The following is a 24106-nucleotide window of genomic DNA, read 5'->3' as shown; positions in this document are numbered from 1 at the left end:
GGTGAGGGACTGGCCCTTTGAAGAAGAAGAGTTGGTTCTTATATGCTGCTTTTCCCTACCCGAAGGAGGCTGAAAGCGGCTTACAGTCGCCTTCCTTTTCCTCTCCCCACAACAGACACCCTGTGGGGTGGGTGAGGCTGAGAGAGCCCTGATATCACTGCTTGGTCAGAATAGTTTTATTAGTGCTGTGGCGAGCCCAAGGTCACCCAGCTGGTTGCATGTGGGGGAGTGCAGAATCGAACCTGCCATGCCAGATTAGAAGTCCGCACTCCTAACCACTACCCCAAACTTTCTCCTCCAGGATCCAGCAGGTTTGAGTTGGGGGGGGGACAGGAGCAGATGGAAGAGGTGGTGCAAGAGGGAGATGGAAGAGGTGGTGCCCCGCTATCTTGACCCGTTCCCCCTCTCTCACCTCCTCCTGTTCCCCGGCCCGAGCTCCTCACAGGAGGCAGCTCAGGGGACTTCCCACGCTGCAAGCCAGTCTGCGGTGTCCAAAGGCTCCAAAGTCTGGAATTACTTCCAGATAGTGGAGGGAACACACTTTGCAGAGTGCCAGCTCTGTAGGCAGAGGGTTAGTTGTGGAAGACAAGAGCGTCTCTAAACCACTAACAGCCTCATGAACCACCTGAAGAGGCACCACCAGGTTGTCCTGCTTCAGGGGGAGAGACAGGCTGGCAGTGGGGTGCCTATGCAGGCACAACCTACCAGTACAAGGCTGGAGATTCTCCCCAGGACCTCCACCTCCAGAGCTCTCCCTAAGAGTTCTGCTCAGGGGGCGGGTGGTGTTAGAGGGAGGCAAGCAACTATGGTGGAAATGCTGGCAGCAGAATGCCAAAAGGGGAGGGGGGTTGAGGCAGGGTGTAGGGCCGCGAACCATGACCTAGCTCGTGGCCGTGGGAGAGTACCCCTTTCGTATGGCCGACAATGTGTACTTCCACCGACTATGCCGTCGCATATCTACCTGGTACACACCTCCTAGTCGTACCACAATTAGCAGGTCAGTGTTGCCCTCTCTTTATAGGGCAGCTAGGTGCCATGTGGAGGTACAGATGTCCTGGCTTCAGGGACTGTACACTTCATGTTGGATATATGGACATGTCATGCGCAGGATGCGTACATCTCGCTGACTGCGCATTGGTGCGATGTATGGGAGGTGCTGGTGGGGTTGAGCCTGTTAGGCAGGGTGAGGGCTGTCCGGCAGGCTATTGCCATGCCTTGCTGCACATTGAGCCCTTCAATGTGCGGCACACAATATTCAGAGCACCATCTGTAGATCATTAATAAATATGTTAAAAAGTACCGGGCCGAGCACCGAGCCCTGAGGTACCCCGCTACTCACCTCTCTCCAGTCTGATGAAACACCATTGACAACAACTATTTGAGTGCGGTTCTCTAACCAATTCCCTATCCACCTAACTATCTGAAAATCCAGATTGCAGTCCTTCAATTTATCCATCAGAACATCATGGGGAACCTTGTCAAAAGCTTTACTAAAATCCAAGTAAATGACATCAACCGAATTTCCCCGATCCAGCAAACCTGTTACTTGGTCAAAAAAGGAAACCAGGTTGGTCTGGCAGGACCTGTTGGAGACAAATCCATGCTGACTTCCTTGGATCACCAAATTGTCCTCCAGATGTTTGCAGATCGCTCCCTTTAATATCTGCTCCATTATCTTAACCACAACAGAGGTCAGACTCACTGGTCTGTAGTTTCCCGGGTCATCCTTCCTCCCTTTTTTGAAGATCGGAATAACATTTGCTCTCTTCCAGTCCTCCGGGACATCTCCAGTCCTTAAAGAGGTTCCGAAGATGATGGACAAGGGCTGTGCAAGTTCTCTGGAAAGTTCTTTGAGTACTCTCGGGTGCATTTCATCCGGACCAGGGGATTTGAACTCATCCAGTGCAGCTAAATGCCTCTCGACAACCTCTCTATCCATGTTAACCTGCCACCCAGACACTGTCCTTTGGCTATGGCCATCTCTAGATGTGCCTAAACACTTTGACCTGTGGGAAAAAACTGATGTAAAATAGGCACTAAGCCTTTCTGCTTTCTCTGCATCTTCCGTTAGAGTTTGTCCATCCGCACCCAACAGTGGGCCTATTGCCTCCTTCACTTTACGTTTGCTCCTCACATAGCTGAAAAATCTTTTCTTGTTACAATGGGCTTCCCTGGCCAATCTTAGCTCACCTTCAGCTTTGGCCTTTCTTATGATTGATCTACAGTGCCTAGTAACCTGTAGGTACTCTTCTTTAGAGCTCTGTCCTTCCCTCCATTTCCTGAACATTTTCCTTTTCTTTCTTAGTGTAGTGGTTAAGAACTTAGACTTCTAATCTGGTGAGCCAATGTTTGATTCCCTGTTCCTCCACATGCAGAGAACTGGGTGACCTTGGGCTCACCACAGTACTGATAAAGCTGTTCTGACCGAGCAGTCATATCAGGGCTCTCTCAGTCCTACCTACCTCACAGGGTGTCTGTTGTGGGAAGAGGACAGGGAAGGTGATTGTAAGCTGCTTTGAGAATCCTTCAGGCAGAGAAAAGTGGCATATAAGAACCAAGTCTTCTTCTTCTGATAAACAATGAATCAAGATGAAGCTACTCTACTTTCTGGAATGTTGTACTCTCCTCTCTTATGTGACCCATCAAGGCAGTTAATTACTTGTTATGTAGTTCTTTTTAAAAAACTGTTAAAATAAAGGTTAAAGACTGATCATGGGTTTAAAAAAATTCACCAGACAAATGGCCTCGAAAGTTTATTAAAAATCAAATAATACAAAACTTCACATAAAAATATGTATTTTACCTTTCCACATCATTATACACCCAAAAAGAATAACATGATATCTTAAATAGCTATCCACAGTTCTATAGAACATAACTCATGTGATAGCCAGTGCAATTTATTGGTTCATCTTGACTCTAATGGAACATGATACCTGCTTCTCTAATATATCCTGTTTGTAAAGATGGAAACTATTTTAATCACTGAGGTTTCTGTAATGGAGATTTATACTAAATATTGCTAGCATGTAAGAGTGGTACTGATCTGTGTATCAGCCCTTGAACCTTCTTGTTCCAGCATCCATTTAAATCCTTCTGTGGAGTTGGAGCAAGCAAGAAGTCAAGGCAAAAACAAGAGGCATTCCAGGAGGGTTCAGATCTTGGCAATTCAAAATTCAATCACTGTTCACATGCTTACCAATTATTATTCATGTTCTAGAACACTTGTGGCATCTCTCGCAGGGAAGAATAAGCAGTACTGTATTTTCATTTGACTGTGGTGCCTTGAGCTGCTTTAATGCAGTTATTGCCAAATACAAGGTCCCCCAAAAACACTTTTCAACAAGTCTTTTGGATCGGATGTTGTACATGCAGCCCTTAAGATCATAGACCAGATATTCAAGTGTTGTTCAACTGCTCAACTGATACACTATGCTGTGCATTTGGAAAGGTTCTGCCTCCGTTCTTTTTTGCCCGCCAAAGGAATTTTGTACTTGCTGACTTCCCTTTCCCAACAGATGCTGGCACAGTTAAGCCACAGATGTTATTCCTCTCTCATAATATTGAAACAGCAGCAAAGATCAGATATTAATGTGAATGTTCATTAATGAACATTTGTAGAATTTTAAAATTCTAAATGTGATAAACATTGAATCAAGATGTAGTCTGGAATGTTACTCTCTCCTCTCTTATGGAACCAAACGCTTTCACATTCCATTTTGACAGGTTTCTTTAGTGTTGTGCCATGCCAGTGTCCAAGAAAGCTTACTTTCACAGGACTAATTCCATCTCAAACATTCAAAGATCAGTTTTTTAAAGAACATTTGTTTCTGAATTTCAGAAAGATAGAAGTTGATCAAGAGGATTCTCTGTGTAAATATTCTTTCCAAGTTCCTAATTCAAGTAGAACTATTAGTACAATGTTCTAGAGATATAAGAACGTTCATTTAAAAACACCATAAAAGATGTGACCAATGGCAATGAGGTGCTTTTTAAAAACTCAGGATTATGAAAGATGTACATTTTTTGCTTTAAAAAAGGTAAATAGTTGCAATGGCAATATACAGTTGCATAGTATACCTGTATGCATCTGAGAAAGAGAGTGAGTGTGTGCATGCCCACGGAGCATGGGGCAGTGCTCCTTCTGCAAGACAACAAAAAGTTACTTTAAAAGCACAGAGAATCTGAAGTGTGCACTTCAGGCATTTGCTCCTGATACAATTTATGTACACTACAATACAGATTCCTCAGCAGAACCAACATAATTCCTTTCTCTTCATTCTTCAGGTTGAATATTTTAGTCAGCAATGTGGTTTGGGCCCAATCAGAGTACAAATCATAATCAACCATTTGTCAATAGTTGGATCTTGCACTGACCAAGATAAACAAACAAACAAACAAAAAAACTCCCAAAAGAATTAAAAAAAAAATAAACATGGCACAATCTGGTCAGATGTTCTATTCTGTGAAGTGTAAAGAGTTGTACAAGATCACTGGATTGTGCCCTATCTTTTTAGACAGAGTCAAACTAGGGCCAAATAATGAGTAAACTAAAAGGAAAGGTCAAAACATTTTGGAGCCCAATATTTTTTGAAATAAAAAATTAAGCCAAATTAGTAGTTCCACTGTAAATTAAGAAACCAATAGTATCAGCAATGTAATGGAGTTACTTAGAAACCCCTCCTGAACTGGGAACCCAACTTGGAAAATGCAATCCGGGAAAGAATCTGTGGAAACAAAACCAAAGCTGAAAGAAACCCCTGCTCTTTGAATTCTCCATCTCTTAAATATAACTTAATCATATCATTATGCAAGTTAAAATATTTGGTGTTATTGAACAAAAGTTATGTTTTCACATAGGTAAAGTGAACAAAGAATCTGGAGCCAAAAAGGGGAGGAAGGGGGAACAGCATACAAAATGAGAAAGTACAAGAGAAAAGTTCAAATCATGTAATTTTCCTGATGAAACAAAAACACACAACAAATAAACGCAGCTACAGCACAAGTGCCATGGCATTTATGGTTCCCAAACAGTATTTGTATCAGAGCTGCTTCAGCACTGTAGCACTTCAGGGATAGGGAGAAGACAAAACTTCCACATTGTATAAGGTTTCACAGATAAGCACAATAAATTTCCTTTTAGATGGACTCCATCAACACACAAAGAAACATGCAGATGGTGGATGCAGATATCTGGCAACACTCTCAAACTGATGCACTCAGTGCTAGTCTTGCATTCCCATTCTCCAGCCTGGCATCGCGTCCACAGCCTGGTCAAGAGTAGACACCCTGCTGGCAGCCAATTATCTGCTAAGGCTAATAGGCAAACTGTCTCTGTGCTTCTTTCTTCTCCAGATATTATGGTTATATTGGTGGTGACCTCTGTTGCCAACAGGCTGCCTCATGATTGCGTTGCTGGCAGAATTGTACTCACTGCACTGGTTATGACTGTGAGCACCTTTCAAGGAAAACTTCATTCCACTGTGCTGCTGTAAACATAAGAAGAGTCAAGATTATGGCCTGATGAAAACCCACATTCGAAGAAGAAGAGTTGGTTTTCATACCCCGCTTTTCACTACCTAAAGGAGTCCCAAAGGGACTTATTCTTCCTCTCACCACAACAGACACCTTGTGAGGGAGGTAGGGGTGAGAGAGCTCTGAGAGAAACTGCTCTGTGAAACAGCTCTAAAAGAACTGTGACAAACCTAAGGTCACCCAGCTGGCTGCATGAGGAGGAGCAGGGAATCAAACCTGACTCGTCAGATTAGACCACTGCTCTTGGCCACTACACCAAGAATTTGCCTCCTAGCCTTCATCAGGGGCAGAATCACATCACAGCTTCTCAGCACATGTACTCACAAGTTAAGGTGATGGGCCCACTGTGGGATGGGCAGCCTATAAATAGAACTTATATATAAGTTTTGCCTTCATTCATACAAAGTTGCAATATGCTTCAAGGAAAAAGTCTGGCTGGAGCACTTCCTAAACAAGAATGGCATGAACTTCATTTAAGTGTCCCTAAGATAAAGGTAAGAGCCTCTTGTGGCGCAGGGTGGTAAAGCAGCAGAAATGCTGTCTGCCCATGAGGCTGGGAGTTCAATCCCAGCAGCCGGCTCAAGGTTGACTCAGCCATCCATCCTTCTGAGGTCGGTGAAATGAGTACCCAGCTTGCTGGGGGGTAAACGGTAATGACTGGGGAAGGCACTGGCAAACCACCCTGTATTGAGTCTGCCATGAAAACGCTGGAGGGCGTCAACCAAAGGGTCAGACATGACCCGGTGCTTGCACAGGGGATACCTTTACCTTTAAGATAAAGCAACAAAGCTGTCATCCCAACACTGCTCATATAAGGGGCAATCTAACAAAATGTGTGAGACAGAGTCAGGGCAGCCAGAACCACACGGACAGAGTCTCGCATGGTATGGGATACGGTGGAATCTTCCCTCTAAGACCTTTGAGGGGAAGGCATTCATTCATGCCAGGAGAAAAGTTCTTCTCAGGGGTGGGACGTCTAGAAGATGCATATATGTAGACATAATATTTCTCTGCATAGTGATGCCAAAGAATGCTAGTGAGCAGACTCGAGGCTCCACAATGACCACTATCAATTATCAGGACTCCATTGGAGAGAACATACCTGATTGTTAGGTGCCATAATCAAGGTTCTTGCAGGAATAGACTGCGTTTTACCACTTGGAAGAGGCAATGTGGGTGGCAAACTGACCGTAAACTGAGATGGTGCTTGCAGATTGAAGTAGTACACATTAGGAGTTGTGCAAGGGGGAGTATCTGAATCCTTGTGACACAGAAAAGGGGGGAAGGAGATGAAAGGATTTTTTTCTGAAAATAGTGTGTATAAATTAACATAAAGCTTCAGAAGACCAAGGAAGTTGTCTCTTCCAACAGTCCTGTTTTAAGATTTGAATTCCCTTTCAAAACAACATTCATGCATTCATGGTCATCTTTCTTTTGAGTAAATATTCTGAGACTTAGACAAATAATTCTGATGTATTTCTTTAGTATTATTTGAATGACACAAAACTAGACCAAGTGAGAGTCCTCTTGCTTTCTGCTTTAAGCAGGTGAATTTTGCACTAAATCCCTGCCACAACATACAGATTTCTACAGCAGGATCAGAGGAAAATCAAATTCTGAAAAAAGCTTGTATTTTAGTTCTGCATCCTGCAGTCTCGTACTGTCAGAGGACATCTGCTGGTCAACACTCAGCACAACATACACTCCTTTAGAAAAAGGGTACAAGTCGTGAAAATACACCTCCTGTGTGACTGGCAACAAGAAGAAGAGTTGATTCTTATATGCCGCTTTTCCCTACCCGAAGAAGGCTCAAAGCGGCTTCCAGTCGCCTTCCCATTCCTCTCCCCACAACAGACACCCTGTGAGGTGGGTGAGGCTGAGAGAGCGCTGATATCACTGCCCGGTCAGAACAGTTTTATCAGCGCCGTGACGAGCCCAAGGTCACCCAGCTGGTTGCATGTGGGGGAGCACAGAATCGAACCTGGCATGCCAGATTAGAAGTCCACACTCCTAACCACTACACCAAAAAAAAAGACTTTCTTGCCAGTAGGTAGGTCTGGGGGGAACTGATAAAGAGGAACTGCAGGCTAAATGGCACCAAGCATTTCCCTTCATGTTTTAGTTATGGGGGCAACACAGGCATTTTAGAGAGCCTTCAGTCTTTTAAACAATCAGGTTTGAAGAAAATAAAAATCTGTTTCAATTTTAGCTAATTGCCGTGATATGAATGTTACAGAAGTTGCATTATAATTTGTAGCCTTAGACTGATTTTGCATTACACTAAAATTAAGCTGGACACAAGTAGAAAGTAGCTACGAAGGGGGACTTACAATATCACTGCCAGAAAGAGATGACACAGAAGAGGCAGATGAACCTGATGACAATTGATGGGTACCAATGAAAGACAATGGCAAATGATGGCCATAAAGTGATTCAGCACCTCTGTTTTGGACTATAGTGCATGAAGATATTGCTTCTGTCTTTTTCATCGGGATATCTGTTAGCATAGACATTCAACAGTTAGCATTCTATAGAAAAACATCTAATTTTATTTTAAAGAAAGCAAACACTAAATTTTAGGAAAGCAACATTAGGCGGTTACCAAAAAGTGACAATTGCACTTCATAATTCACAACACATGGCTTAACCATAGTTTGGGGGGTAATGTCTCTGATGATAAACCATTGTTTGCAATCAACCAGCACACAAGAAATGGAAACTATGGTTTGAATTAAGTTTGAAAGCCATGATTTTTCAAAATTTGAGAAGAAGGAAAGTTGGGTTTTTTAACCCCTGAAGGAGTCTCAAAGCAGCTCGCAATCAACTTCCCTTCCTCTTCTCCCAACAGACACAGTCAGGACTGTGACTGGTCCAAGATCACCCAGCTGGCTGCATGTGGATGAGTGGGGAATAAAACCCTGCTTGCCAGATTAGAAACAACCACTCTCAACCACTACAGCAAGCTGGCTCTCCAATTTACTATCCATAGTTATGGTACCACTTCTGGAAGCCACAGAGTTCTTCTAAATTGAATTTCTAGCAGATGGAAAAATAATGCAAGCAGAGAGATGTCTGAACTGAGTCACTGTAACAAAAATGTGAAAACTCACTGACAGCTATATTAAAAAGATATTTTTAAACTCACCAAGGTCAACAGGTCGGTTAACTTTGCTCCCCCATTTCTTTTTAATCCAAGTTCTGTAATCAATTACTTCCTGTGTCACTTTGATGATTCTTCCTAAAGTGCTGAAGAGAAATGTCAACCCATGTACGATGCCAGAGCACAACACTGATGCATCCTTATGCTTGAACAACCCTGATTCATGAAGGGATGGCTGCAACCAAGAAGCCTCTTCAGATCTGCAAAGGCCCTTGCATGTCTGTCATGATGCTTTTATCAGCTGCCCCCCACTTCTCTTGGGCTGTATTACAAAGTCTAAAAAACATTTTAAAAAGCAGTGCATAATGTGGAATGGATAACCTACCCAATTTAGTTACCAAGTTCTCTGAGAACCCTAACCCTTGTTGCAATCAGTTACAGAACCAATTAAAAGGACCATTTGTGCAGAAGTGCAAAGCCAAGACAAATTTAGAGTCCAGTGGCACCTTTAAGACCAATAAAGTTGGTCTTAATAAAACATTGTTGGTTTTAAAGGTGCCACTAGACGTGAAATTTTTTCTGCTGCTTCAGACCAAAATGGCTATCCACTTGGAGCAAAAGACAGTGCACATTTCCTAAGCAACGAACCACACACACACAGAGGAACAAATTACCTTTCAGAATCTCTATTAGGATATGATCTTGCAAGTGGAGACACAGCATGGCTAAGGACAATGTAGGCATAATCAAAAACTTGTTTTACTTGCATGGCACCGTAAGAACTTCTGCCAACATCATTTCCTGTAACAATTACATTGAAAAACAGATCAGCTTCATCTACACTCATCTGTCATTTTGGCAGTTGGCCAGTAAAGCTTACCTCTGAGCTCAGAATTCCAGGGGGGCAGCCAAGCAAACAGGAGTTTTGTGGCACCTCAAAGACTAACAGAATTTTTAGTCTAACATTTATTTATTTATTTATTTATCATACTTCTATACCGCCCTCCCCGGAGGCTCAGGGCGGTTTACATTATAACAAGGAACCTTACATAAAACAGTCTGTAAAACATATACATCAATAACCAACAATTGCAACCAAACACAACACAGTATAACAGTAAACAGTTGTGATACAAACAGGTCCAGGGCTTGTTGATGGGATTCTGAGAGGGGTGGTTTATTGATTGAATTCTGAGGGGGGGTGGGGGGGGAGCAGGGGCCCTTGGTCGCTGTTGATTACGTCTGGTCTCGGCCAAATGCCTGATGGAGGAGCTCCTTCTTGCAGGCCCTGCGGAACTGTTTAAGCTCCGTCAGGGCCCTGATCTCTTCTGGGAGCTCGTTCCACCAGGTAGGGGCCAGAACAGAGAATGCTCTGGCCCTGGTCGAGACCAGACGGACTTCTTTAGGGCCAGGGATCCTTAGCTGATTTGAGGCAGTAGAGCGTAGAGCTCTTTTGGGGGCATAGGCGGGGAGGCGGTCCCTCAGGTACACTGGGCCCTGACCGCGTATGGCCTTGAAGGTAATTACCAGAACCTTTAGTCTGATCCGGAATTCAACTGGTAGCCATTGCAGCTGATGAAGAATAGGCCGGATGTTGTACAGCCCACAAAAAGCTTATGCTGGAATTGAAGACTACTTCTTTGAGCTGTTGTCATTGATCCTACATTTAAATTTGAAGCATGCAGCCCAGGGAGGGGAGTGTCTTGCTTCCCCACCACACACATACCCCAAAGGCTCTCCCTTCAAACCTTGAGGCACAAAACTCAACACTTCCCGATTGCAACAACAGGGGCTATGCTATAAAGTCATGGCTGACTTATGGCGACCCTGTAGGGTTTTCAAGGCAAAAAAACAGAAGAGGTTCACCATTGCCTGCCTCTGCATAGCAACCCTGAGATTCTAGGGTGGGCATCCATCCAAACACTAATCAGGGCTGATCCTGCCTAGCTTCTGAGGTCTGACAATTTGGGCCACCCAAGCTTGCCAGCCCCATAAAAACTCCCTGGCCTCCCTCCTCTACTGATGTTTCACAGAAATATAAACTACAGAGAACTCTGATTAGACCAAAGATCCATTCAGTCCAACATCTAAATAGAGCTGTGATTTCTAAGTCTTGGGATGGGTTTCACAAGAACAAGTCATGTCAGACCAACCTTATCTCTTTTTTTGAGAAAATGACTACCTTGCTGGATCAGGGGAATGCCGTGGACACAGTTTATCTGGATTTCAGTAAATATCAAAATATAAGGTTCCACATGATATTCTTCTTCACAAGTTGGTAAAATGCGGTATGGATCCTCATTCTGTCAGGTGGATCAATACCTGGTTGACAAATCGTATCCAGAGGGTGCTTGTTAATGGTTCAGCATCTTCTTGGAAAAGAGTGACAAGTGGAGTACCCCAAGGATCTGTCCTGGGGCCTGTGTTGTTCAACATATTTATAAATGATTTGGATGAGGGATTAGAGGGAATACTTATTAAATTTGCAGACGATATTAAACTGGGAGGGGTAGCAAACACAACTGAAGACAGAATCAGAATACAGGATGATCTTGATAGGCTCGAGAAGTGGGCTAAACTGAATAAAATGAAGTTCAATAGGGACAAATGTAAAGTTCTGCATTTAGGTAGGAAAAACAGTAGATACCAATATAGGATGGGGGAGACTAGTTCGGGCAGTAGTATGCGAAAAGGATCTAGGAGTTTTGCATTGAAAATGAGTCAATAGTGTGACTTGGTAGCTAAAAAGGGAAATGGGATTTTGGGCTGTATCAAATGGAGTATCGTGTCCAGATCACGGGAAGTGATGCTACCACTTTGCTTCCGTATATGCTGTGAAGACCCACTGATTTTAAAAATTTGACCATTAGCCCTACATCCTCACTTAATAATTGGCGTTGTTCAAGATTTCCCACATTGAAGAACCATTGAAGAACCATCTTTTGCAACAAGGTATCATTACATCCTGGCAAAATAGTACAATTTTATTGGTTTAAACTGCAACATTGTGCAGATATGAAAGCTGTCAAAACTGACAAGCCAAAAAGCCACTATTCTGGAGAATTACAGAATTATTTTATACCAATAAGATGCAGGGACAGGGGACGTGCAGGGGGATTCAACATTAATAAACCCATTCACATAAAAGATAAATTTGAGATTTCTGCTATCAAACAGGCTTGTATTCAATTTTTTATAACAGTAATGAATGGGGATGGGCACAAACTGGTTCACAAGCCAAAATTCGGCACAAACTTGATTTGGTTTGGAGCTATGGGACTGATATTTGGGAAGGAGCATTCCCCACATATTTACTGAGCTTTTGTCCAGTAGAGTGGTGTGGGTCCAAGTGGGGAGAAATGAAACGGACTGGGGAAATGGCTGCCAGCAATTTCAGCCTAACATCTGAAGGGTGCACTAGCCAGTCGGCTTTGCTTCCCCCTTTCCAAGTTGCCAACCATTTAAACCTAACAGCAGGTGGGTCCATCTATTAGCTGTTAAGTTTAAATAGCTGCAAGCCATTAAACCTGTCAGTTTCATTGCTCCCCATTTCAAATGGGGGGCACACACACACTTCTCCCAGCCATGGCTTACTGGGACTCAAATTGGCCACTTCAGTTTGAAGCATTTTTGTTTCAGATCGGGAACCACTCTGAAACCAAACCAGAATGTTTAGGTTCATGCCCGTTCCTAGTAATGAATAGTCTAGCTAGGCCCGGGGAGTGCTCCGTGGGTCAACATCCTCTGGCAGTGGTGGCCACTGAGGTGGGCCCGAATGGCCCTGGCGCAGGGAGAGCGCCTGCGGGATTGGAGGAGGGGAGTGTGGCGATTCAGCAGGTGGATTAACATGGAAGAAACTTGTCCTGTGTTGGCGCTGATCAGCACTGGACTCTTAGTGTGAGGAGTTTCACCGGGAGAAGTCCATGAAATGATTGCTGTTGGGACATCCAGAGGTTGGGACGATCTTTATGGAGGAACAGCAGCAAAGACTCCGGTGACACCTGCTGGTGGCTGGAGGAATAGTCTCCAAAAGGAAGGTTCTGCTGCCATCTGGTGTCGAGTGAACTGCCTGTACCCTGGCCTGGAGAGACTGAAGAGTGGTCTTGGGGGGTCTTGTAGTATAGGTATGTAGTTTTAGCCTAGTTAGCTGGTTGGGTGGAGGGCTGAGGAGAGCTGCTGGTGATAGGGGGATCCTGACTCAATATCCAGCTGAGGTTATATTAGTTAGCTGCTGGCTTAGGTTATTTAGAGGGTGGTTTTCAGGGTGGGCATGGTTTGGGAGGGATTTGCCAGGGGGGTAATTTTAGTGCAGTTAATAAGTTTTGTTAGGCTGCTAGGTTAGGTTATTGCAGAACGTTCTCCCTGACTGCAAATCAGCTGCCATGTTGCGGGTTCTGACTGTGAACCCCATGAGAGCTTCTAATGGGGCCATCACAGGATGGAAGGAGGGAGGAGGTCTTGGGAGGGACCCAGCCCAAGGAGGAGATTCCAGCAATTCTGGGCCAAGGGAGATATAGTGGTGGTGGTAGGTTTAATAATAGAGGGGCAGCGACATATGAGGGCCCCAGGCATGGGTACCTCATGACTGTCAGCCTGCTTGATATGTGCTCTGCCCTTCAAACCTCCATCCCATTCCCAGATTTGGGGGAGAGAGATCTAGGGTGGAAACACTGCTGATATTCTGCAACACCAGGTAAATTAACAACAAATCCTTGTGGAACTATTTCGCAAAGCACAAGGTAGTCCTGGCATGCATGACTGAAACCTGGGTGCAGAAAAGCAAGATGGTTGCACTGAAAGAAATGGCCCTGCTCGGGTTTTTCAGTCCTTTATCAGCCTCGGCTCCGAAGTAGGGAGAGGGGGGTGGCGTTCCTGGTCCAGGAGGCCTACTCTTTCAGGGCTGTTCTGGCACCATCAATCCCAGGGATAGAATGTCTAGATTGGGAGTCGGTCGAGAACGTGGCCATCTGGGTGGTATACCGTTCACCCACTGCACCCCGGTTGTCCTGTTGAGCCTGCTAGAAGTGGCAGCCACGTGGGCATTGCATGTCCCTAGACTTTTGATTTTGGGGAACTTCAATGTCCATGTGGACTTGTGTTCCTCGGGATCTGGCCAGGACCTGATGTCAGCCATGGCAACACTGGGGTTCTCTCAATTTGTTGCTGGCCCCACCCATCAGGCTGGCCATACTCTTGATTTGATCTTTGGTGTTGAGGTAGAGGTGGATCTGTTCACGAGTAATCTCGTCCCATAGTCAGACCATCGCACCTTGAAGGCCCACATCTGCTAGCGCACGCCCGGTACAATTATTTAGGGTCATTTGTTCTCTTACTGCCCTTGAGGAAGGGCGCCACAATAGTAGTAAATTGGATTTCAGCTGTGTGGCATTAGCGAGCTTCATTGCGGCTAATGTCTTGTCACTCTGCCAGGACCTTTCTGCCACACTTGATTCAGAATGAGAGCTGGGAGCTCCATGGCTGTTGCAGGGGATAATGTTTGATGGCTTTAGACAGCTCTCTTTACCTGAAAGTGGACAAACTGCCAGGATCAGTGAGGAATCACTAGACCCCAGGATCTCTATCCGTCATGGTTGCTTAAATCGGGCGACCAACGGATAGGAGGCCCTTTGTGGGAGATTGTGAACCTCTCCCTAACATAGGGAGAATTCCCTGAAGGGCTAAAAGCAGCAGGGTTTGTCTCCTTCTGAAAAAAACCTTGCTGGATCCATGGGACTCCGCAAGCTACTGCCCAGTATCGCATCTTATGTTTGTGGGAAAGTTGGTTGAAAGGGCCATTGTGGACCATCTCCTAGAATTTTTGGAGGAAACTTCAGCCCTGGATCCATACCAGTCTGGCTTCTGACCTGGCCATGGGGTGGAGACCACACTGGTCGCTCTGACGGACGTTCTCCAGCGCCAGCTGGATCAGGCAGTTTGGCTAGCCTCATACTTTTAGATCTGTTAGCCACATTTGTTGTGGTCAACCATGAGTTGTTAGCCTACTGCCTTGCCAGGACTGGGATTAGAGGAACAGCTGAAAGACTATAAGGCTGGTCCCCTTCCTTAAGAACTGTTCACAGAGGATTACTGTGGGGGAAACGTTATCTGACCCCTTCGTGCTCCCATGTGGAGTACTGAAAGGGCGATACTTTCCCCCACTCTTTTCAACTTCTATGTGCGCCATCTGGCTCAGCTGGTCTGGGGTTTCAGGTTGGGGTATCACCAATATGTGGATGACACCCAGCTCTATCTCCTGATGGAAGCCTGGGTGGACTCCCCCCGGAAACATTTGCCAGTTGTTTGTAAGCAGTGGCTCAGGCAGAGTCGTCTGAAACTCAGCCCCTCTATGATGGAGGTTCTATGGCTGAGCAAAAGGGGACAGGATCAGGAAGTGTGCCTCTCCTGCCTGGATGGGGTACAACTTACACCTGTGCCAATGACAAGGAATTTACGGTGATCTTTGATGCCTCCCTGCCTACGGAGGATCAGATCATGAAGGTGGCCCAAATGACATTATTACATCTACGCCAAGCAAGGATACTAGCACTATAACTGTCATACCTGGCTACAGTGATCTACTTCCTGACCAGACTTCTGTAACTAACTCTACACAGGCCTTCCCTTGTCCTTGACCTGGAAATTACAGCTTGTACAAAATGCAGCTGCTAGGGTACTCACTAGGTCATTTTGGAGGATCCATGTCTAACCGATGCTGTGGCAGCTGCATTGATTGCTGGTTAGCTTCTGGATGAAGTTCAAGGTTCCGGTTTTAACTTTCAAGACTTTATGCGTTCTGCGTCCTGCCTATATGAGGGACTGTTTATCTCCTTATACTCCCTTATACACAGAGCAAAGAGCTCTGTGGCTATTAATTTGCTGGTTGTCCTGGGCCCTAGGCCTCTTGGCCTCAACCAGGGCCAGGGCATTTTTGGTCCTGGCCCCGACCTGGTGGAATGAGCTCCCAGAAGAGCTGAGGGCCCTGTTGGAGCTCTCTGGGTTCTGCAGAGCCTGCAAGACAGAGCTCTTCAGCCAGGTGTTTGGTTGAGGCCAGGGTAGTCAGACTGGGTCCCTCCCCTTTGTATTTCTTGTACTCCTATGTATCTGTAGCCTTCTCCAGCCCAAACATTGGCTGTGATCATCTATTAGTGTGACAGCGACTGCCGCTCAGAGAGGTTGAGGGCTTGCATGGGGAAGTAGACTATGCATTGTTCTCGCCATCGATTGTATTGGGATTTTTATGCTGTTTTAATCTTTTTATGTAAACAGTCACGAGCTGGCTGAGCTGAGTGGCAGTCCATAAATATTATAAATAAATAAATATTTCCATCAACAATTCCTGAATGGAAAGAGGGCAAAGAAAGCACCAAAGAAGAAAAAGAGCTGGTTGTTAAACCCGGCTTTTCTCTACTTAAGGATTCTTAAAGCAGCTTACAAAAGCCTTCTTTTTGTCTCCCTGCAAGAGGCACGTCAGATAGGTGGGGCCGACAGAGTTCTAAGGTAACTGTGATTGGCTCAAGTTTTCTGTGGGGGAGGACTGGAGAATCAAACCTAGTTCTCCAGATTATAGTCAACTACTCTTAAACACACTAGTTCTCAAACCTTCTGATTCTGTAAAGACTAAGTTACGCTGTTTTGAGGTAACTATTTATAAAGAGGTTCCAGGAGTGAACTGTGAAGCCTTTCTTCAGACACATTCAAGCTCAGCGCAAAATCAGCTTTCTTAATGCAAAAATATGCTCGTGACCCCCTTTCTCTCACCAGGCAAGAGAGGATCTTCGATACACAACATGGATGGGCGATAACCATAGGTCATGGCTTTCAGAATTTCTTCTTTGGCAATATAGGCACCTCCATTTTTTATTCTAATACCAGTTTTCAAGTAATTAAAATTTCTTCCATAGAGTTCAAAAAATTCTATTAGAAGCATGCCAAGATTTTCATTCGATCTTCTAGCATCAATTCGTGGATGCAACTGCAAAACATACAAACAAAAAGGACTTACAACATTTGAGGGACAATCATTTATACTTCTGCCTGTCTGTTGTGTATATGGGATAATGGTTATGAGGCCTTGGCTATAAGGAGACCTGGGTTCAACTCCCACTTTCAGCACAATATTGCTAGTATCTCAGACTAAGAGTCGTTTTGAGACTAAAACGGAGGAGGAGAACACCTTATATCCTGCCCTAATTCCATGGAAGAGTGGTGGTGTGGGGAACTATCTGTTCCTCTTAATAAAATGGTAAGAGAGTGCTGGGAGGAACTGGGACTCATCGCTTAACCACCAATCAGGGAGGTTGTCCTGGCTGTCCATCCAATGAATAGCCAATCAGGAGGATGTCCCACCTCTTGCCGCATCCCCATCCAACTTCTTCCATATGGTAGAAGTACCAGCCCCCAGTAAGGTAGGCAGGCAGCTGGAGCTGGGAAGCAGGGTAGGGGATCAGGGACTACGGCCAGGGACAATGGGGATGGGGATGGGGATGGAGGGAACAGCTCCCCTGAACAGCACCAGCTGCAGCTTTGCCAGGACTTTGCTGGGCCGCCCAGGGTGGCACAGGGAAGAACAGAATCCCTGCCAGTGCCCCCCCCCCAAAAGGCCTGCAGAGGCCTGCAGAAGTCTCAGCAGGCCTTTGGGGGCAGTGGTGGGGGGAAGCAGCATCACCGCCAGTACTTCCCTCCTGCCCCAAAAAGGCCTGCCACTCCAGCGCTGCCTCCCCATGGAAAAAAAACAATTTTTATACAGTCATGAACAATGGATTTTCAAGCCATTGGTCAGTTGTGGTTTAATTTCTGTGAAAGAACACTTGCATAATTTTATGGTTGGGGGTCACCAAAACACGAGAACTGTATTAAAGGGTCACGGCATTAGGAAGGTTGAGAATCACTACTCCAGAAGATAAAGAATAGGTTTGCCAAGATCCCCTGGTGGGGCCACTGACAGGCCCCACCTCCCCATCACCAATCAGTTGGCCAAGAAGGCAGCGGAGGGGGGACTTTTCCCCCAAAAGGAGGGAGATCCATCCAATATGCAGCAATGTATCTATATCACTGCTCATGTGACCTGGAAGTGCTCTGATATTTGGGTACAAATTCCATGGTAGAAGCCGTAGAGTTTTCCTCCCTAGTACCTGGGTGTTGCTCTGGACATGATGACATCACTTCTGTGTCATATGAGCAGTGACACAGACATGTCACTGTATGGGCTTCCCAGATGATCTCAGTAAGTCTCCTCTTCCCCTGCCAGTTGCCTGGAGGGACCAGGAAGGACCTGGTGACCATAGTAAAAACTGATATTAGCAGAAAAGGACTTACCTGTAAGAAGCTAATTGCCATTAAAATTAGGCTATAAGAACTAATTCCACCTGTAAAAACTTCATTCAAATCTCTTTGAAGGAGAAATTGTTTTAATACTAAAATCAAGTATGGCAGCAACGAGTATTTCTGCAAATGAAAAGAAAAGGCTTTGTATAATATAAGCAGAACATAGTTCTTCTATTACCAACACATAATCCTGTGGCACTTTATTTTTTACTAATTCTATTAAAAATTGATCACAGAGTGTTAAGGATTTCATATCAAAGCGTACTATCTAACAGGAAGCCGGTTAATATAGTGAAACTGAACCAATACCTCCTTGAGAGGCTCAGGGGTGATAAAACAACAGATAAGAAGGACTTTAATATGTGAAAATATGTCTGTTCTTATAAAAATATAAATATTCACAGTCTCTACACCAATTAAGCAACAACTAAGCAAAGAACCATAAACAAACCAATGGGCTACCTTTCTGTATGCAAGCATCACTAGACCTTAGAAAGGTCTACAAAGATGAACACTTGTTTTCTTTGAAAAACTGAGAACCAAAATGGAATGCAAGAACTTTTTGATGAGCAACGTATGAACTCTCTCAAAAAGTAATCTCATCACAAAATGTGAGGGACCTTCTTGTACAGCTGGTGTACATGGGAGAGCATGCTTTTTGCAAGCCAATTTATATTAAATAAATGCACATGTACATTTGTACACTGCCCTTTGGGAACTGTGGCACATGTGCAGGGAAAGACCTGCACTGCCTAGGTAACCATGCAACATTGTAGTTGCCATAACTGGCTGCCATGTGCCCATATTGATCATTTGCCAAACAGCACAGATACGACAGCAGAAAAAGCAGCAGCTGCTGTGCTGTCAGCATCGCTTCAAGCCAATCTGCAATTGAACAAAGTTTCTGCTCTCGGGGGTCTGCTCTCCTGTTGTGTTCAGAAACGTCCATTAATCAGCACTTCTCAGTCAATTAAGTACGTTGCCTTTTGACACAAAAGCTTCCTTTTGATTTTTTTTCCTTTTTAGCCTGCCGTAATACACCTTGAGTCTCAGTGACAACAGCAGGCTATAATTAAGGAAACATCCCTTTCCTTAGGGATATTAGCATTTTTGGCCAAATGTTTTTTCCTTCACAAGCCTCAACATTAGACATCTGAGAGCTCTTTCCAACCTCCCATATCCACATGAAGTAACTACAATTGCCCCATACACCACCTCCTCCCTGCCCCGAGACTGCCCTCTTCTCCTTCCGCTGACTGTACCTTCATGTAGTCTCTGATAAGTTGAGCTGCCTTCACACCAGTCTCCACATTAAAACTAATGTCAACTTTTACTTCTGTTTCCTGGTCTGTAAGCTTTATTATTGGTACCTGCAACAACAGTTCAACCAGTCAGTCAACCGATCCCAATAAGCAGACCTTTTTCAGCAGAGAGGTTTTTAGCCAGCTGCTCAATTAGTCATGAAACTATTATTTGTTCCTGAAGCTAGGATCTAACCGTCTCAAGCAGAAGGATGGCCCACTCTAGAACTGAGTAAAAAAGAAGAGTTGGTTCTTATATGCCACTTTTCTCTACCTGAAAGAGTCTCAAAGCAGCTTACAATTGCCTTCCCTTTCCTCTCTCCACAACAGACACCCTGGGAAAAAAATCTTCTGGGCTCCAGACCCTCTGGTAATTTTTCTATAGCAGTGGTCCCCAACCACCGGACTGCCGCTCAGCAGCGGGCTGCAGCTCCCTCTCCCCGCCCCCCCTGCAGCGAGAAGCTCACCAAGCATTGAGCAAATTGGCTGCTGAAACTGCCGTGTGTGCGCATTTGCGGCCCCGCCATGCACAAATGCGCATGCGCAGCAGAGGTCCGGGCATGCGCATCCACGCAGACCCCGGGTCGCCCGCAGGAAAAAGGTTGCGGACTGCTGCCAACAAGGTCCTGCAGTGTTGCCCACTTGAAGAACAAGTAATCAAAAGCCTGGGAGTTTAACTGACGAGCTGGCCTGTACTGAAATTCTAAACCAGCCTTTCTCAACTTTTTTACCATTGAGAAACCCTTGAAACATTTCTCAGGCTTTGAGAAACACCGTAAGTGGCGTGATTATACAGAATATGGTTAGGAAGCAGAGCTATGTAAACACCCAACTGAGGCCCCTCCCCACCCCCTCCAGGCCCATTAATTTCATAATGTTCCATGTAAACCGCCCAGAGCTGTAAAGAATGGGCGGTATAAAAATCCAAATAAACAAACAAACAAACAAACAAATTATTGGCCCTGGTGGGGTGGCGCAGGCTGACATGACCATATATGGCCATATCATCCAATAAATGTATAAGTATATATATTAATATATTACATGTATTAAAATTAACTCTCACCCATTTGGAAAACCTTTTCAGGGCCATCAAGAAACCCCATGGTGTCACAAAATCCTGGTTGAGAAAGCCTGTTCTAAACAGTATTTATTTATTTATATTTTAACTTATATATCACCACTCTCAAAGACTTGCGGTAGTTTACAATAAAAGACTAAACAACAACCCTTAAAATCCCCAGATATAAAAGATGACGATTCATTAAAACCTGAAGCTCCTGGGATTACCAGGGAGCCTGTCTGAGGCGAAAGTGGAGAGGGTGCTTAGGAGCAATCTTGTCAATGGCGATTCTCACTCTTAGCTCTCGTCTCACTCAGGAGTAAGGCATTACAGAGCCAAGGGTGCCATTACAGAACTATCACCAACCCAAATGACTACTCTCCTGATCTATGGGAGAGGTGTCTTGCTGGGCTTGGGCCTGGACTGAATGTCCTCTATGATCATGGATGAGTGGGTGGATAGACAAGTATCCAGCTGCCTCCAGTTTCACCTCATAAAAGCTCTCCATGCTCTTTATCACCTGTACCAAGGCTGGGCAGTTCCTGATAGGTAGGGTGAGGTCTGTGAGTCGTTCGATGATCAGAAGGCTGTAATTAGAGTTTCTGAATATAATTTGCTCAGTACTTTGTCTTTGGATGCACGTCAGTCATGGAGATGTTAAACTTGAGAGCCTTAGCCATGTGCAATAGCTGCACTATATGGTATGCACTATATGGTATGTGGCGCAGAGTGGTAAGTGGCAGAAATACTGTCTGAAGCCATCTGTCCATGAGGTTGGGAGTTCGATCCCAGCAGCTGGCTCAAGGTAGACTCAACCTTCCATCCTTCCGAGGTCAGTAAAATGAGTACCCAGCTTGCTGGGGGGTAAATGGTAATGATTGGGGAAGGGAATGGCAAACCACCCTGTATTGAGTCTGGCATGAAAACGCTGAAGGGCGTCAGACATGACTCGGTGTTTGCACAGGAGATACCTTTACCTTTATGGTATGTTTAAATATTTTTTCTCTACTTCGGGTAAGGGTTACGTTATGTATGGCTCAGAGTATGCGTTTTTTGGGTTTTCTGGAAGTGTTAGGGTTAGGGAAGGTGCAGTGACATGGTTGGGAAGGCTCATCGTATATTTAAATATTTTTTCACATTATTTTACCAGTCAAAATCAGGTAAAAAATATAAGGATTTTTACCCAGTTAAATTCTCAATTTAGGGTTAGTGTTAAGTTATGTATGGTTCAGAGTATGGCTTTTTTTGGTTTAGTGAAAGATTTAGGACTGGGGAAAATGCAGTGAAATAGTTGGGAAGGCTAATGGTATGTTTAAATATTTTTTCACATTATTTTACCTGTGAAAATTAGGTAATATAAATATGGATTTTGACCCATTCAAGTTCTCTACTTAGAGTTAGGGTTAAGTTATGTATGCTGCAGAGTATGCCTTTTTTTTGGTTTTGTGGAAGTGTTAGGGGTGGGGAAGATGCAGTGGTATGGTTGGGAAGGCTTATGGGATGTTTTAAAGAAATTTTCACATTATTTTACCTTTGAAAATCAGGGAAAATAAGAAGTATTTTCATCCGGTCAAGATCTCTATTTAGGGTTAGGGTTACGTTATGTATGACTCAGAGTGTGTGTTTTTTTTGGTTTAGTGAAAGCCTTAAGGAAGGGGAAGATGCAGTGAAATAGTTGGGAAGCGTCATGGGACGTTTAAATATTTCTTTCACATTATTTTAACTGTGAATATTAGGTAAAATAAATGATTTTAGAATAATAAAAACATAAGAGTTGGAAGAGGCCACAAAGGCCATCGAGTCCACTCCACTGCTCAACGCAGGATCAGCCCAGAGCATCCTAAAGCATCCAAGAAAAGTATGTATCCAACCATTGTTTGAAGAATGCCAGTGAGGGGGAGCTCACCACCTCCTTAGGCAGCCTATTCCACTGCCGAACGACTCTGATTGTGAAAACTTTCTTCTTGAAATCTAGCCTATATCGTTGTATTTGTAGTTTAAACCCAGTACTGCGTGTCCTTTCCTCTGCAGCCAATGGGAACCGCATCCTGCCCTCATCTAATTGACAAACTTTCAAATACTTATCATGTCCCCTTTCAACCTCCTTTTCTCCAGGCTGAACATTCCCAAGTCCCTCAACCTATCTTCATAGGGCTTGGTCCCTTGGCCCCAAATCATCCTCGTTGCTCTGTACCCTTTCAATTTTATCCACATCCTTCTTGAAGTGAGCCCTCCAGAAATGCACACAGTACTCCAGGAGTGGTCTGACCAGTGCTGTATACAAAGGGACTATGACATCTTCTGATTTTGATGTGATGCCCCTGTTGATACAGCCCAAAATGGCATTTGCCTTTTTTACCGCTGCATCACACTGCCTGCTCATGTTCAGCTTCCAATCCACAAGTACCCCAAGATCTCATTCACACAGTGTTACCTAGAAGCGTATCCCTCATCCAGTATGCATGCTTTTCATTTTTCTGACCCAGATGTAGAACTTTACACTTATCTTTATTAAATTGCATCTTGTTCTCATTTGCCCATTTTTCCATTGTGTTCAGATCTCAGAATCACAGAATCTTTGAGTTGGAAGGGGCCATAGGGGACATCTAGTCCAACCCTCTGTTCAATGCAGGATGAGCCCAAAGCATCCTAAAGCATCCAAGAAAAGTGTATAACAAACCTTTGCTTGAAGACTGCCAGTGAGGGGGAGATCACCACCTCCTTAAGAAGCCTATTCCACCGCTGAACTATTGACTGTGAAAATTTTTTTCCTGATATCTAGCCTATATCGTTGTACTTGTAGTTTAAACCCATTACTGCACGTTCTTTCCTCTGCAGCCAATGGAAACAGCATCCTGCCTTCCTTCAAGCGACAACCTTTCAAATACTTAAAGAGGGCTATCGTGTCCCCTCCCCCTTCAAAGATCCCTGCCTTGTTGTGGCAAGGGGGTTTGAGTAGTTCAGTCAAGCTATGAGCTATGCTGTGCAGGGCCACCCAAGACGGACAGGTCATAGCTGAGAGCTTTCATGCTTGCTCGGCTGAACTCTTTCCCTTCTAATGTTCTCTTTGGGAGGTTTAACCATATTCATTTAGCGGAGAGACTATGTTTTCATGGTTGTATGGTTCCTGATCTTCTTCCTTATATTATCTTGTTTTGCCCCAAGTTTTCTTTGTACCGCTATGTGATATCTGACATTCTATCCTCCCTTCAATACCACTGTGATGAAACTGTTAATTAATAAATTACTTGATAGCAAGGATTCTGCCCAAACCGCCCGTATTGCAGCATTTCTAGGCAAGGTTTTTAGAATTAATTCCTTGTTTTTAACAAAAATGAAGTAAAAACTTGATTTTAACTCATTTGATTTAAAAAAAAATTGTACTTGCTATCTCCCTACCTGTGTTGTTCATTATGCCAGTAAAGGCTTCTATATCTATTTTAGGGTTAGGGTTACGTTATGTATGGCTCAGAGTGTGGCTTTGTTTGTTTTAGTGGAAGCGTTGGGGTTTGGGAATATGCAGTGACATGGTTGGGGAGGGTCATGGGACGTTTAAATTTTTTTTTACATCATTTTACCTGTGAAAATCTGGTAAAAAATATAAGAACTTTCACCTGGTTAAGTTCTCCACTTAGGGTTAGGGTTACATTATGTATGGCTCAGAATTTGGCTTTTCTTGGTTTAGTGGAAGCGTTAGGGCTCGGGAATATGCAGTGACATGGTTGGGTAGGGTCATGGGATGTTTAAATATTTTTTCACATTATTTTAACTGTGAACATTAGG

At 44.3% G+C, this 24106-nt stretch overlaps 1 protein-coding gene across 1 annotated transcript in view; it reads right to left on the bottom strand.

Moving 5' to 3' along the window:
* Window positions 1–2738: 2738 nt before the first annotated feature.
* Window positions 2739–24106, bottom strand: part of LOC143823950 (3-oxo-5-alpha-steroid 4-dehydrogenase 1-like) — a 61181-nt gene continuing 39813 nt past the window's right edge. The window contains exons 8-15 of the mRNA XM_077310727.1: window positions 19222–19329; window positions 17951–18079; window positions 16394–16607; window positions 9310–9436; window positions 8681–8781; window positions 7866–8032; window positions 6638–6796; window positions 2739–5489 (exon numbers count right to left, since the gene is read on the bottom strand). Of these exons, the coding sequence (XP_077166842.1) occupies window positions 5304–5489; window positions 6638–6796; window positions 7866–8032; window positions 8681–8781; window positions 9310–9436; window positions 16394–16607; window positions 17951–18079; window positions 19222–19329 (1191 nt within the window). The 3' untranslated portion in view covers window positions 2739–5303. The remainder of the gene's footprint in view (window positions 5490–6637; window positions 6797–7865; window positions 8033–8680; window positions 8782–9309; window positions 9437–16393; window positions 16608–17950; window positions 18080–19221; window positions 19330–24106) is intronic.

The sequence above is a fragment of the Paroedura picta genome, chromosome 14, assembly GCF_049243985.1.
Source record: "Paroedura picta isolate Pp20150507F chromosome 14, Ppicta_v3.0, whole genome shotgun sequence".
Taxonomy (NCBI): Eukaryota; Metazoa; Chordata; class Lepidosauria; order Squamata; family Gekkonidae; genus Paroedura; species Paroedura picta.
Note: the sequence above shows the minus strand (reverse complement) of the source record. Positions and strands in the feature narration are given on the sequence as shown.